The sequence below is a fragment of the Bos indicus x Bos taurus genome, chromosome 9 (assembly GCF_003369695.1).
Source record: "Bos indicus x Bos taurus breed Angus x Brahman F1 hybrid chromosome 9, Bos_hybrid_MaternalHap_v2.0, whole genome shotgun sequence".
Taxonomy (NCBI): Eukaryota; Metazoa; Chordata; class Mammalia; order Artiodactyla; family Bovidae; genus Bos; species Bos indicus x Bos taurus.
In genome coordinates this window covers 38,449,074-38,463,624 of record NC_040084.1, presented here as the reverse complement: position 1 = coordinate 38,463,624, position 14,551 = coordinate 38,449,074, and the positions used below count along the sequence as shown (strand labels likewise).

Sequence of the window (14,551 nt, the reverse complement as noted above, 5' to 3'; positions counted from 1 at the left end):
CAAAGTGTTTCTCAAGTATATCTCCCACAAAACCTATTATCATTTAACACCTATTACTATTTCATGGAATGTACTTGGGGAAAATGCTGCTCTGGAGTCAGTGAAAATAAAATTCTGATCTATCATTCAAAGATCTGAAAATACTAGACAAACTAAAATTTTTTAAATAAAATTTTTAAAGAAGTTTCTATAACAGACTAACTGAAAAATGCTACTGTAAAACATCATCAAAAGCACAGTGAAGTTTTAAACTGCCCTTCAGTACACTGTGAATAGAATTACCTTGTTAAATTGAGCAGCAAATTTGCCACAATGTTGTTCATTGCATCGAAAGGTTTCTCCTGCCGATTTTTAAAAACTCCAGTACTTGAAGTAACCAGACTCTTTGGCTTTATAGCTGCACCCAACTTTCCAGAATTCACCATGAGGTCAATTTTGCTAATGATGTCAAATAAAGACTTTTAAGGGAAAAATATTGGGAAAGAAGCTAATTAAGAAGGGAAGACATAGATGACAATTCTTCCAGGAAGACAAAAAAAATCAATTTAAACTTATTTTTTCTCTTAGATGGAAAGGCTGAAAAGTGGAGATTGTTTCACATAAACACACAAGCATGACACAGCCTGAATGTATACACAATATGTCCGTAAATTACAATGCCATTTCTTACTTGGTTGTCAATGGGCAAAACACAGTCTGCATGCTCATTAAGTTCCTTCATTGCCAAGATGCTATTGTAAGGTGAGGTTATGACATCATCCTCACCAGAAGGATAAATTGAAGTCACGAATCTGTATACTTCTGGGAATTCATCCTCGAGCACCTTTAAAAGAAATGTGCCAAGTCCAGATCCTGTTCCTGAGGATTAAGATTTCAAAAAGAAAACAGCATAAATGGTTCAGAATGTAATTGTAAAGAACCTGAATTTCTGTGGGGTATTTTTGGTAAAAATATTTATTAAATACAATTTTCAACTCATACCTGTGATTATATATATATATTATCTAATTAATTTCAGATAAAGAAATGAAGACAATATAGGTAGTGAGACTCAAAGTCATGAATTCAATCTCAGGGTCTGGCTATGATGATAAGAGACCTTTCTACACTTCACACTTTTTTACATTTAAATTATATCTATACGGAGAAGGCAATGGCACCCCACTCCAGTACTCTTGCCTGGAAAATCCCATGGACAGAGGAGCCTGGTAGGCTGCAGTCCATGGGGTCGAGAAGAGTTGGACACGACTGAGCGACTTCCCTTTCCCTTTTCACTTTCATGCACTGGAGAAGGAAATGGCAACCCACTCCAGTGTTCTTGCCTGGAGAATCCCAGGGACGGGGGAGCCTGGTGGGCTGCCGTCTATGGGGTCGCACAGAGTCAGACACGACTGAAGTGACTTAGCAGCATACGATGCCAAGAGAACTGATCGAAGAGTAAAAAATTCACCTGAGACAGTGTTCAGTCTACACTTGATGTTAAGCAACTTAAAAAAACCAAACTATCTTGACAGCTTTAGTGTAGCACCTACGTAATCTTAATGATGAATGGTATCATGACATGAAGCAACTTAAAACACGGAGTTAAAACGGTTTAAAGCTAAGCATGACCAACTATAATTTACATAATTTTAAAACAGGAAACTTTTTTACTATCTGTCTAAAAGCAGAAACTCTAAGAATTCCATTCAGGTAACTTTCTGACACACAGAGTTCTATTTACACAAATTCAGATATTTTTAAGAACTTAAAACTTAAAGAGAGAGAACTGTAATCCTTTATCCTGGTGGTTTTCAAAGTATGGCTTGTGAACCGTTAGTGGGTTATAAACCTAATTTATAAGACCACGACTAGTATTCTCTTTTCTTAAATGAAACAAAAGAAATATTAGTAAGTCACATATAGTGTGGGTAAATAATCTGTTTTAGTTTGTACATGTTTGTGTGTGTGTGCTGGGCTGTGATATAAAATGTACTTCTTGCTATTCTGATGAAAGAAAAGTTTAAAAGCCAATGCTCTAACCCCATGTGAATAAATATTAAAAAGTTATGATGTTAAAAATATTAGATGAAAGTGATGGAGATTTTTTGGGTTAAAAAGAGATTTTTTTGGGTTAATCCTTAATAAGGACTTTCTAAGCATTATAAAAACCAAAGCCATTACAGAGAAAGACAGTTTTGATTCCATTAAAAATAAAATTCCTCTTTCCATATATATGGAAAAAAAAGGCAAACCAAGAAAAAAATCTTCAAAACATATGATGGAGGACTAAATTTCTTTAATAAAGAGAGTTACAAATCAACAGTAAAAAACATGAATAATGCAATGGAAAAATGAGCGAAGGATAGAAATTATAATAATTATTACAATAAAATAAACCAAATAATAAACTAAATTGCAAATAGATATAAAGATACTCAATATTTCATCTAATTAAAAATGCAAATTAACACAATATAATTTTGAATATATTAATGTCTTATAATATGCAGTGTTGGTGACAGTGTGGGGAAATAAGCTCTTATAAATTGCTGCTAATAATACAGATTGGTGCAGTATTGTGGCAAGATACTTTAGTAGTATCAATCAAAACTTAAAATGTACCAACAAACCTTGGTTCCACTTTCCTATCTTGGAATATTGTTTACAGCTATTGTGGCACAAACGAACAAAGATGCAGATACCAAATGTTCGCTGGGGAACTTTATGTCGTAACTAAAAACCATGGTCAATTTGACATCCATTAATGAGGAACTGGCTTCAAAAATTATATATTTACACAATCGGACAGGGCTGATATTGAAAAATGTTCAGAAACAATTTAAGGTGAAAATATGGTAGAGTAATACGTATTGCATGATCTTGTTTATGTAAAAACACACAAAATGTGCACAGAAAATATCTGGAAGGAGAGACACTGGCAAACTTGACTATCTGTGAGGAGAGAGATTAGGGATTAGATGTGGGAAAAGACTTCATTTTTAATCTTCAATATTGTTTCAAGTATATTTGCCATTTTCAGTGAACTATGAATAAAGTACAATCTACTGAGATTCTGAGTAATAAAGGGATATAAAAAGGTACCATAAAGAACTATAAATCAAACTGATATTTTTTGGAAAACTTACTCAAAATCTGCAGGTTAATTATGTCAGTAGAAAGAAAACTAGTTTCTTAATTTAATTATTATAATGGCCTTCTAAAGGCATGGTTACACTGCAATTTTAATTTTCAAATACTATCATACTGAATAATAATGAAAGTCAATTGTACATAACCTGCTGAATATAAAAATCTTAATCTCAGCTTGGAGGAAAAAAGTGTGGCAAATTTTCTTTTAAAATAGGCTAATTCTCTTTTGAAATTAACAAATTATGATCAGTTTCTACTTCATGGAACAGAGGAGCAAAATACTTCACTTGCAAGGTACAGGCTTCCCTGAGAAAGAAAGCAATGCAGATCATTTATTCTAGGTTAAGGTGGTTAATTACCATGTAAGGAATGATTTAAAGGAGCTAAGAGGATTTATTTTACTTATTTCTCTTATTGAACACAAGAAAGGGCTGAAGGTGGTTAAAGAAAGGGTACTGATATTCTTCTGCAAGCACATCTATGAATATGCACAAATAATTAGCTCTAGTTAGGATGCAGACTCACATAAGGAAACTCTTAGGAGAAAGGCAGCATTCTCAAAAAGCTCATACTGAAATCTACTTTCCACTAAAGATAGAAGAAAAGCTTTTTCAGATTCAGTTCTATTGGCTCTTTAAATGCTTTTAAGTTTGTAAAAAATGGTCAGAGTGACACAATTTGACAAAAATTTAAGATAAAAAGCTGTTATGTACATGCACTCATAAACATACTCTTAATTCTTAATGGTTCTATCTTTTTAAAGTAAAGGCCTGAAATGTTGGCAAAATGAATACCCACTTGCATTTTCACACTGTAATAGACAAATGATTGAATAATTTTACCTCCTCCCATGGAATGTATTATAAAAAAACACTGCAAACAATCACAGTGCTCTGCTGACTTTCTGAGCTTCTCTAAAATCTTTTCCTGATAAAGACTGCCAAAGACTTTGTGACCCACAGCCCTAGAAAAAAGAATACAGATTAAAAAAAAAAATCTTGCATTTATTATTTCAAGATTTTATTATTTCTGACTTAAAAGACTATAAACTTGAAAAGGTATTTTTACCATTTTAAGTAAATTCTATTCCTGTTTAATATCAATAAATCATATTATATAATCTCAAAGATATTTGGTAGAAAATTGAGCAAATAAACACACACACACACACATATATATATTTAAAACTATAATCCAAAAATAACCTGGTAAGATAGTTCACTATCAATGGATATTAAACTACAGTTTTTAAAATTTATCTTAAGGTATAAATACAACAAAATGAGTTTTAGTTACATAGATTTTTTTCCTCATCTTCACTTAATCTCTGACTATGGTGTATGTTATGTATTAAAAAGCAGATTGTGGTCAACTAGAAAGACATGAAAAATAAAAAATTCTAAATGGACCTTAGGCTTAAAATATGAGAAAAACATCGGTCACATCATGTTAGTACTAGATGAAATGCCACACACTTCATCTGGTACTAATATTCATGATGCTCTGCAAGCCTTTTTGGTTGCCCAGATTTGCAAGTATTATTATGGTGAACTGAAATATAAGAATGACTTCCACACAACATGTGGTCAGGTGTAACTCAAAAGTTACAGAATAAGTTATACATGCTGGTTTGCATCTCGGTATTTGTACGATCATTTCCTATTAAATCTGATTGACAGGAAAACTTTAATAGTGTCTTTACTATTACCTATAGTAATAGGTAAGGTAACAGTTTATACTTGCAGTTTTTGTCACTACCTAGCATTTATGAAGCATCAAATTACAAGGAGAAATTTTAGTAAATGAATTTTTCATGATTCATCTTTTTCTTTAAAAAAAAAAAAGAGAGAGAGAAACAACTAGGATGCAGATAGCCTCCAAGCATTGTGAAACACCATCATCTATGAAGGAAAAGATGATGGGCTGAAAGGCCTAGTGTGAGGCATGGCAAATTACATCTTGCTTTCATGTCAGTAGGACCTAACAGAATGAAACAAAGATTCCTCATGTTTTTCAGATGACATTTGATTTTTACATTCGGCAAAATCTCACCAATTATTCCCCGAGCCAGAAATATCAGTGATGAGCTGCTTACTATCAAATACATCTCTCAATGGTCCCTGAAGAATTTCATTTACTACCCCTTCCTCCATGTCAATCAAAACAGCCTGAGAAAGAGAAATAAAATGTAATCAGCATATTTTTCTTTAGTCACTCTATAAATAAAAATCACTTTTGAGCTTATAGTTGCATTTTTCTTTTTATAATTTAAACCCAATCAAATCTTTGAGGCTTTTATATAGAATTTGTTACAAAAATTAAAAAATTAATTTCACTCTGCTCCAAAAGTGGAATACAATGAAAAGATGGATTCTGAACCTTTATCCAAAGAATAAGAAGGAAAAAAGGGAACTGAATGATTCTCTCTGGTTTTCTAACAATTCTTTTATGCATATGCCTAGTGTTAGCTGCTTAGTCATGTTCGACTCTTTGTGACCCCATGGACTGTAGCCCATCAGGCTCCTCTTCCATAAAATTTTCCAGGCCAGAATACTGGAGTGGGTTGCCATTTCCTTCTCCAGGGGAAAGTACGGATAGCTATAGTAAAAGTCACTCAGCCATGTCTGATTTATGTGCCTATGTGACTATAAATTTCTTGAGAACAAGGTCTCAGAAGTCTAGACGGTAACCTTAACCAGAAAAAATTCTCAATGAATGTAGGGTGCATTAATGTATTTGCTCACTAGGTACAACCATGCTATTCTTTATGAAATCACAGCTGAAAACTGTCCAGTTCAAATCAGTAAACTACTTATATGTGCAAAGCCAAGGTACTGGACAGATGTCAAAGATGACGACGGTGTCCCTCCCCACCAGTAAACTCACAATAAAAATTCACAAACTCATAAATGCCACAAGCTTTACTGGCATGGGAGACAACATCTATTACTAAAAAGAAGATGAGAACCTCCTGAAGTCAATTTTGAGAGAATCACCATTTTCATAGTCACTTAGCACTAAACCCTGACAGTTTATAACTCTTTCGATCTTTCCTTTGTCATATCAGACCACTGTTTCTCCCTTGGAAGTTAATGGCAATTGGAAGGAATTATTCTCCTCACTTAGCCAGCCTAGGTCTGGAGTCACAGCTTCTAAGATTTGATGTTTATTATTTTATTCCAGAGCTGCCTGGTGATAGCTATCAGGCCTTTCAGCCTTCCCTACTTGTAATACAGGATTCACCAAATTCTGAGTGTTTGCCTGTTAACCTAAGATATTGGACACAGGGGAGGAACCCAACTACCAAGTTATCGTTTAAAGTTTAGACTCTTCAGTGATAGTAACCATATGATACCAAGACTACTAAGGAGAAATGCAAGAAAACTTTCTAGGAAAAAAGTCAAAGGCTACAGAAACATGCTGATTTACCCTTTCCCAACAGTGTTTCCTCCATTTCCCACCTTGCTCACTGGTATGGTGGTGAGAAAGAGCTCAAACTGGGAGTGGACTAGGAAAAGTCAACATTTCTTTATCGCTGAGTAAGATCTGGTAGGGACTAACATACTCCCTAAGGCATGAACTATACCAAAGGTTAATCAATTATTCTAATTAGGTTAATCAATTATCCTAATAAGCACATGGTCTCCTAAAACACAAGGAGATGGTACCCAGGTACCACAACACTACTGTTCTCTATTCTTTCAGCCACTCCTCCAGGTCTGATTCTTATCATCTCAATTATTTCCATAGCATCTAAACTACCTTTATTTTTGTCATAATCAAATATTACTGATCAACAGTTGGAAAAAGCAGTTTGTTGCAGAGACACAATCACAGAACAGAAGTGTTGTTAGAATTAGCTTGAGACTAAACACAAGCTACTGACTAGAAGTGTTTTTGTTCAGGAGTTTTTACATGGTTATGATATGTATTCACTACAATATGGCTGAATGCATGCTTTGTATTGGGAGCAATAACTATGATGAAAAGAAATTTTTCACCATATTCAAATGAAAATTAACCTCCATGAGAATGTATTTTGGAAAAGGGAATGGCAAACTACTTCAGTATTTCTTGTCTTGAGAACCCCATGAAGAGTATGAAAAGGCAAAAAGATACAACACTGAAAGATGAACTCTCCAGGTCGGTAGGTGCCCAACAGACTACTGGAGAAGAGTGGAGGAACAGCCGTAGAGAGAATGAAGAGGCTGAGCCAAAGCGAAAACAACGCCCAGTAGTGGCTGCGTCTGGTGATGGAAGTCACGTAGGGGGCTGGAAAGCAAAAGCAGGAAGTCAAGAAATATCTTGGAGTAATAGGCAAGTTTGGCCTTGGAGTACAAAATGAAGCAGGGCAAAGGCTAACAGTTTTGCCAAGAGAACACAGTCATAGTAAACACCCTCTACCAAAATGTAAGAGATGACTCTACACATGGACATCACCAGATGGTCAATACCAAAAGCAGATTGATTATATTCTTTGCAGCCAAAGATGGAGAAGCTCTATACAGTCAGTAAAATCAAGACTGGGAGCTGACTGTGGCCAGATCATGAACTCCTTATTGCAAACTTCAGACTTAACCTGAAAAGTAGGGAAAATCACTAGACCATTCAGGTATGACCTAAATAAAATCCCTTACAATTATACAGTGGAAGTGACAAATAGATTCAAGGGATTAGATCTGACAGACAGACTGCCTGAAGAACTATGGATGGAGGTTTGTAACACTGCACAGGAGGTGGTGATCAAAATCATCCCCAAGAAAAAGAAATGCAAAATGGTTGTCTGGGGAGGCCTTACAAATAGCTGAGAAAAGAAGTGAAAGGCAAGGGAGAAAATGAAAGATATATCCATTTGAATGCAATGTTCAAAAGAATAGCAAGGAGAGATAAGAAAGCCTTCCTCAGTAATCAATGCAAAGAAATAGAGGAAAACAATAGAATGGGAAAGACTAGAGAGCTCTTCAAGAAAATTAGAGATACCAAGGGAACATTTCATGCAAAGATGCACACAATAAAGGACAGAAATGGTATGGACCTAACAGAAGCAGAAGATATTTAGAAGAGGTGGCAAGAATACACAAAAGAACTGTACAAAAAAGATCCTAATAACCCAGATAACCACAATGGTGTGATCACTCACCTAGGGCCAGAGCCAGACATCCTGGAATGTGAAGTCAAGTGGGCCCTAGGAAACATCACTACCAACAAAGCTAGTGGAGGTGATGGAATTCCAGTTGAGCTATTTCAAATCCTGAAAGATGATGCTGTGAAAGTGCTGCACTCAATATGCCAGCAAATTTGGAAAACTCAGCAGTGGCCACAGGACTGGAAAAGGTCAGTTTTCATTCCAATCCCAAAGAAAGGCAATGCCAAAGAATGTTCAAGTTACTGAACAACTGCACTCATCTCACATGCTAGCAAAGTAATGTTCAAAATTCTCCAAGCCAGGCTTCAACAGTACATGAACCGTGAACTTTCAGATGTTCAAGCTGGATTCAGAAAAGGCAGAGGAACCAGAGATCAAATTGCCAACATTTGCTGGATCATCGAAAAAGCAAGAGAATTCCAGAAAAACATTTATTTCTGCTTCATTGACTATGCTAAAGCCTTTGACTGTGTGGATCACAATAAACTGGAAAATTCTTCAAGAGATGGGAATACCAGACCACCTGACCTGCCTCCTGAAAAACCTGTATGCAGGTCAAGAGGCAACAGTTAGAACTGGACATGGAACAATGGAGTGGTTCCAAATCATGAAAGGGGTATGTTAAGGGTGTATATTGTCACCCTGCTTATTTAATTTATATGCAGAGTACATCCTGCAAAATGTCAGGCTGGATGAAGCACAAGCTGGAATCAAGACTGCCGGGAGAAATATCAGTAACCTCAGATACGCAGATGACACCACCCTATGACAGAAAGCAAAGAGGAACTGAAGAACCTGTTGATGAAGTTGAAAGAGCAGAGTTAAAAAGCTAGCTTAAAACTCACCATTCAAAAAATGAAGATCATAGCATCAGGTCCCATCACTTCATGGCAAATAGATGGGGAAACAATGGAAACAGTGACAGGCTTTATTTTCTTGGGCTCAAAAATCACTGCAGATGGTGAATGCAGCCATGAAATTAAGACACTTGCTCCCTTGGAAGAAAAACTATGACAAACCTAGACAGCATATTAAAAAGCAGAGACATTACTTTGCCAACAAAAGTCCATCTAGTCAAAGCTGTGGTTTTTCCAGTAGTCATGTATGGATATGAGAGTTGGACCATAAAGAAAGCTGACTGCTGAAGAATTGATGGTTTTGAACTGTGGTGTTGGAGAATACTCTTGAAAGCCCCTTGGACTGCAAGCTCAAACCAGTCAATTGTAAAGGAAATCAGTCCTGAATATTCACTGAAGGACTGATGCTGAAGCTGCAGCTCCAATACTTTAGCCACCTGATGCGAAGAAGTGACTCACTGGAAAAGATCCTGCTGCTGGGAAAGACTGAAGGCAGGAGAAGGGAATGACAGAGGATGAGATGGTTGGATGGCATCACCAACTTGATGGACCTGAGTTTGAGCAAGCTCCAGGAGTCAGTGATGGACAGGGAAGCCTGGTGTGCTGCAGTCCAAGGGGTCTCAAAGAGTCAGACATGACTGAGCAACTGGACTGAGAACGTATTTTAGGCTTAGAGTTAAGATGGCTTTTATTATTTATCTAGACATATATTTCCCCTAAAACATTTAGACAAAAAATGCTAAATATGCAGCATTTTTAAGCACAAAATTTTTCCCCTGAAGTTTCATGGAGATATAAATGTCTGCTTAATCATATTTATATTAAATGTGGCTTAGCAAATAGTTTTTTAAAAGTTAAGAAGTTAAAGTAAAATTTTATTCTAATGATAGTTACAGAAGTACAGTTATTTTAAAAACACATGCAATATAAGAATCCAAGTGTATACAACTTACACGTGCTTTTAAAGAACAAATTTTCCCTTTGGAAATAGTGCCACCATCACCAACCACTCTGAAACGTAAAACATGAGAGAAAGTCATAAGATAGCCCATGGGTAATGATGCTATTAGATAATAAGGTTAACTTCCATTTGTAGAGTAAAGCTACTTATAAGCCAAGAGAGGCAGACACAAAAGGCAACCAAGGGGCCATTCTTAACCTCCATCCCCCTTACCCATCTCCCATCAGGCTGAAAAAGTGAGGTACTTATTTCCCTGCCTTTGTTTGCAGTTTGGGCTGGCCATTAAATCTAGTTCTGGGTAGTGAGATAAAAAGGAGCTATTCTGGGAAGCTTTCTGATAAAAATGACCAGATGCAGCTGGTCCTTTTTCCTATCTTGAATATGAACATGGATGGGATTCCTGGCAGTGGAGGCTGTCATTTTATAGTTACAAGTAAAAAAACATGAGGTCAAAAAACCAACACATGAAACAATATGACAGTATCTTGGTCTTTAGGGCACTTCTCCAGACACAGACCATCGATTTCCAGTTTTCTTTGAATGTGACATAACTGGATACATCTACTGTTTAAGCACCATTAGTGAGGCTTCCTGTTGTAGCCAAACACACATCAACTAACTACCAGTTATATACTGTTGAGTATCTAAGGCTGTTTCTAGAATTTCATGTTGAAGATAAGTTACCAAAGTAACTAAATCTGTGACCACAAATAGTGTACAGGTCAATATAGTATAGTTTACAAGACAGAATATACGAAGGAAAGCTGCGTTGAATATAGATGATGCCATGGGTCAGGAGTTGATAAAATATAATCCTCAGGCCAGCTCTGACCAGCTACTGGTGAAAACAAGTTTTACTGGAACAAAGTCACATCGTTTGTTTATGTACTATCTATACCTGCATTCCGGAGAAGGTAATGGCACCCCACTCCAGTGCTCTTGCCTGGAAAATCCCATGGACAGAGGAGCCTGGTAGGCTGCAGTCCATGGGGTCGTGAAGAATTGGACATGACTGAGCGACTTCACTTTCACTTTTCACTTCCATACACTGGAGAAGGAAATGGCAACCCACTCCAGTGTTCTTGCCTGGAGAATCCCAGGGACCGGGGAGCCTGGTGGGCTGCTGTCTATGGGGTCGCACAGAGTCGGACACGACTGAAGCGACTTAGCAGCAGCAGCACCTGCATTCATGCTATCAGAGCAGACTAAATGAGATGTGGCACATGGACTTTATGGTCTGCAAAACCTAAAATATTTACCATCTGGTCCTTTATAGGAAAGGCTTGCCAACTCTTGATATAGGTAAATTCCTATCATGCTATTAAAAAGGTATGATAATTTCCTCAAATAGATAAAGAAGTATATAAAAAGATGTGGTCCTGTTCTTGAAAAAGAATTTTTGTACTACTTTGTGGAATAGATGCTGCATGTATTCATAGCACATGGAAAGAAGAGCAAGATGCCAAGGCTCTCTCTTCAAACTTGATACTAGGGAAATAAGAATGCTCTCAGGTTAAACTATAAAACAAACCAAGGAGATGACAATATAGTTATGTAAAATCACCTTATTAAGAGAGAATGTCTTCCAGGCTGAGTCTCAACTACGTAACAATAAAAGGAATGTTACAGAGGGAATGGGAGTACGAATTTAGTTAGAATACTACCTACAAGGAAGTAATGCAAAGGCAAATTTGAATCTCTTAATAGTATTTCAGGGAGAAGATATTACAGTGTACAAATGAGAGGAAACCTAGTCTATATGACAGATGTCTCCATATTAATAAAGATAAATAACACCAGTCATCAAGTTAGGTAATATAGCTCACTTACTTTGGTCTGATTCCATGGTCACTAAGCAACCTTCTATTACTTAGATTTCCTGATACATTTCTTACAGAACAGAATGTGCCTGTGAAAGATAATAAGTATCTAGTCTTGAGTTATAGTTCCTGTTGTCCATGACTACATTGACTTTATGCTTTTTAATCTCTCATTTTAGTTTGGTTTTCTGCCTGTACTGGACAGCACTGGACCCATTCTCAAGGTGTCAATGAAGTTTCTGAGTTTGCAAGCCTGAGGATCAAAATCTGAAATTCACCAAAAAGTGGGGCCTAACTAGCCTTCCCTGGGAGATAACTGCCTCAGATATCCAACCAACTAATTCAAAGTAGAACTGAAATTTTTATTAGATTAAAACTCATATAAACCATTTATTTTTCAGTTCAAGCCCAGCAGGTTTAGTTTTATTAAGCATTTTGAGAATGCATGAACTTCATGACTTAACATTAAAAGCTTAGAAAAAATACCCTAAACATCATACTACTCTTTCAGGTAAAAGAGTACTTACGTATTTGTGGTTGTTGTTTAGTCGCTAAGTCGTGTCCAACTCTTTTGCAATCCCATGGACTGTAGCCCACCAGGCTCCTCTGTCCATGGGATTTCCCAGATAAGAATACTGGAGTGGGTTGCCATTTCCAGGGAATCTTCCTGACTCAGGAAAACAACCAGCGTCTCCTGCATTGAGTTCTTTACCACTGAGCCACCTGGGAAGCTCTATATTTACATATACTCTTTATTAAATTAACAAAACTAATCTGACAACATCTGCTTTGTTTCTTTTGAGCACATTCTATTTGTAGAGCAAATACTCCTGACCACAAGTAATATCACAGGAATGTAAACAGTACAGTTTTCTTTCAAAAGTCAGCAATTATTGAATGCATTAACAAGATAGTCTCAGGAAAATTTTCAGCATTCCTTTTAGTGAAACTTTATTTCAAGGTCAAGTAAAGGAACGCACATTAAAGGTTCTTTTTATTTCTGGATATAAAGGAAACGTAGTCCTGCTCTGCTGAATGATATGAGAATATTAATGACAAGAGAATATGCTTTCAATAATGAGAAAAACAAACAAAAAGATGGACAACTTCTTTACAGCTATCAACTGTTATTGTCCTTTGAAAAACTGTATCCCAAACTGCTGACATAAAAATAATCATTATGCTATGTGATAAACTTTAACCCCATCTTACCTGGTATCCACATTTCTAAAGAAGCTGCTTATTGCCTCATCATAAATCCCTTTCTAAAAAGAAAAAATATATGTATTGGAGTTTGATTACATTTAGCCTCTTTTCCAAATTAAGTCCTTTTAATTTAAGGACTATTAATTTAATTATCCCACAATACTTTAAAGGCTGGCATACAGCTACAATTAAAAAAAGCAAATAATCATAAAATGCTTAGATTCATTCTTCCAATCTAGAGGAAATATCGTGAGATCTTTGGATTAAATTCAGCTGACGGTATTGAAGAATGATGTCTTCACAGAATTGTAGAACAGGTGCATCAAATGAAAGCTTTCCTTAGCGTCTTGGCAATCATTTAAAAAGCTAACTGGTTAAATTAAGGATTACAATACCACACGTGTTACCTATTAATGCAGAGTGGCCTGCTGCAGTCCACCGGGTCACAAAGTCAGACATGACTTAGCGACTGAACGACTACTTTCACATATGCTATATCATTGCTCCTCCCAAGAACCCTGACAAAGATGCAACTCTGAGAATTAAGACTAAGGTCTCTGGCCAGTGTTCCTTAAGACTGTTGTGTGTCTAACGCCAACTTAAATTTGTCCTTAACGTTTGTCCATAAGTTTGAGTCACTTTGCTGTGCAGAAGAAATAACCACAACATTGTAAATCAACCATGTTGTTGTTGTTTTAGTTGCTAAGTCGTGTCCCACTCTTTTGCGACCTCATGGACTGTCACCCGCCAGGCTCCCCTGTCCACGGGATTCCTAAGGGTCTCTTACATCTGCATTGGCAGGTGGGTTCTTTACCACTAGCGCCACCTGGGAACCACTAACAATACTGGAGTGTGTTGCCGTTTCCTACTCCAGGTAATCTTCCTGACCCAGGGATCAAACCCCCGTCTCCTGCATTGGCAGGCGGATTCTTTACCGCTGAGCCACCAAGGAAGCCCCTAAATCAACTGTACTTCAGTAAAATTTAAAAACAAAACCCAGTTTGCCCTCTACCAAGAAGATCTCATATAAAAATATTGGCCACACAAGAGCTTACAGAGAGGGATTCTTGCTTATTTTTTGGAAGAGCCTCAGTGACAGATCTGGGGTGCGGGTGGGGAGTTAGGGTTAGCTGTACCTTGTTGACGGCGGCGTGCTCCCTTAGCGCCAGGTCCCAGAAGCAGCAGCCGATCTGGTTTCCGCACTGGCCCACTGTGCCCAGGAAGGAAAGAGAACAGACATTAGGCGGAAAAAAGGGCCACTCGCCTCGGCGGCGACTGGGTCCCCATCCTCCCAAGGAGGCTTACCCTGTACGACCACCGACTGGGTCATGCTTCGGCACGGCCAGCCCACAGGACCCGAGCCCGCGCCACCCTCCGTATTCCGCGCCCACCAACGGGCGCTCTCCAAGGGGGCGGGGCGGCCGTAAGT

The 14,551-nt window shown here is 37.3% G+C and overlaps 1 protein-coding gene across 7 annotated transcripts in view; it reads right to left on the bottom strand.

Annotated features, from left to right (window-relative positions):
• The window catches only part of TUBE1 (tubulin epsilon 1), a 20,903-nt gene extending 6,352 nt beyond the window's left edge, over positions 1–14,551 (bottom strand). For 2 of the 7 annotated variants that reach the window (XR_003512583.1, XM_027551177.1), the window contains exons 1-8: positions 14,428–14,551; positions 14,259–14,332; positions 13,129–13,181; positions 10,089–10,146; positions 5,185–5,300; positions 3,975–4,096; positions 671–858; positions 283–458 (exon numbers count right to left, since the gene is read on the bottom strand). Coding sequence is in view for 6 of the 7 variants with exons in the window: in XM_027551177.1 (XP_027406978.1) it covers positions 283–458; positions 671–858; positions 3,975–4,096; positions 5,185–5,300; positions 10,089–10,146; positions 13,129–13,181; positions 14,259–14,332; positions 14,428–14,452 (812 nt within the window). In the remaining variant the exon portion in view is untranslated. Of the gene's footprint in view, positions 1–282; positions 459–670; positions 859–3,974; positions 4,097–5,184; positions 5,301–10,088; positions 10,147–10,994; positions 11,016–13,128; positions 13,182–14,258; positions 14,333–14,427 lie in introns of those variants that run through there. The other 5 variants (XM_027551175.1, XM_027551178.1, XM_027551176.1 and 2 more) reach the window with 5 other exon arrangements.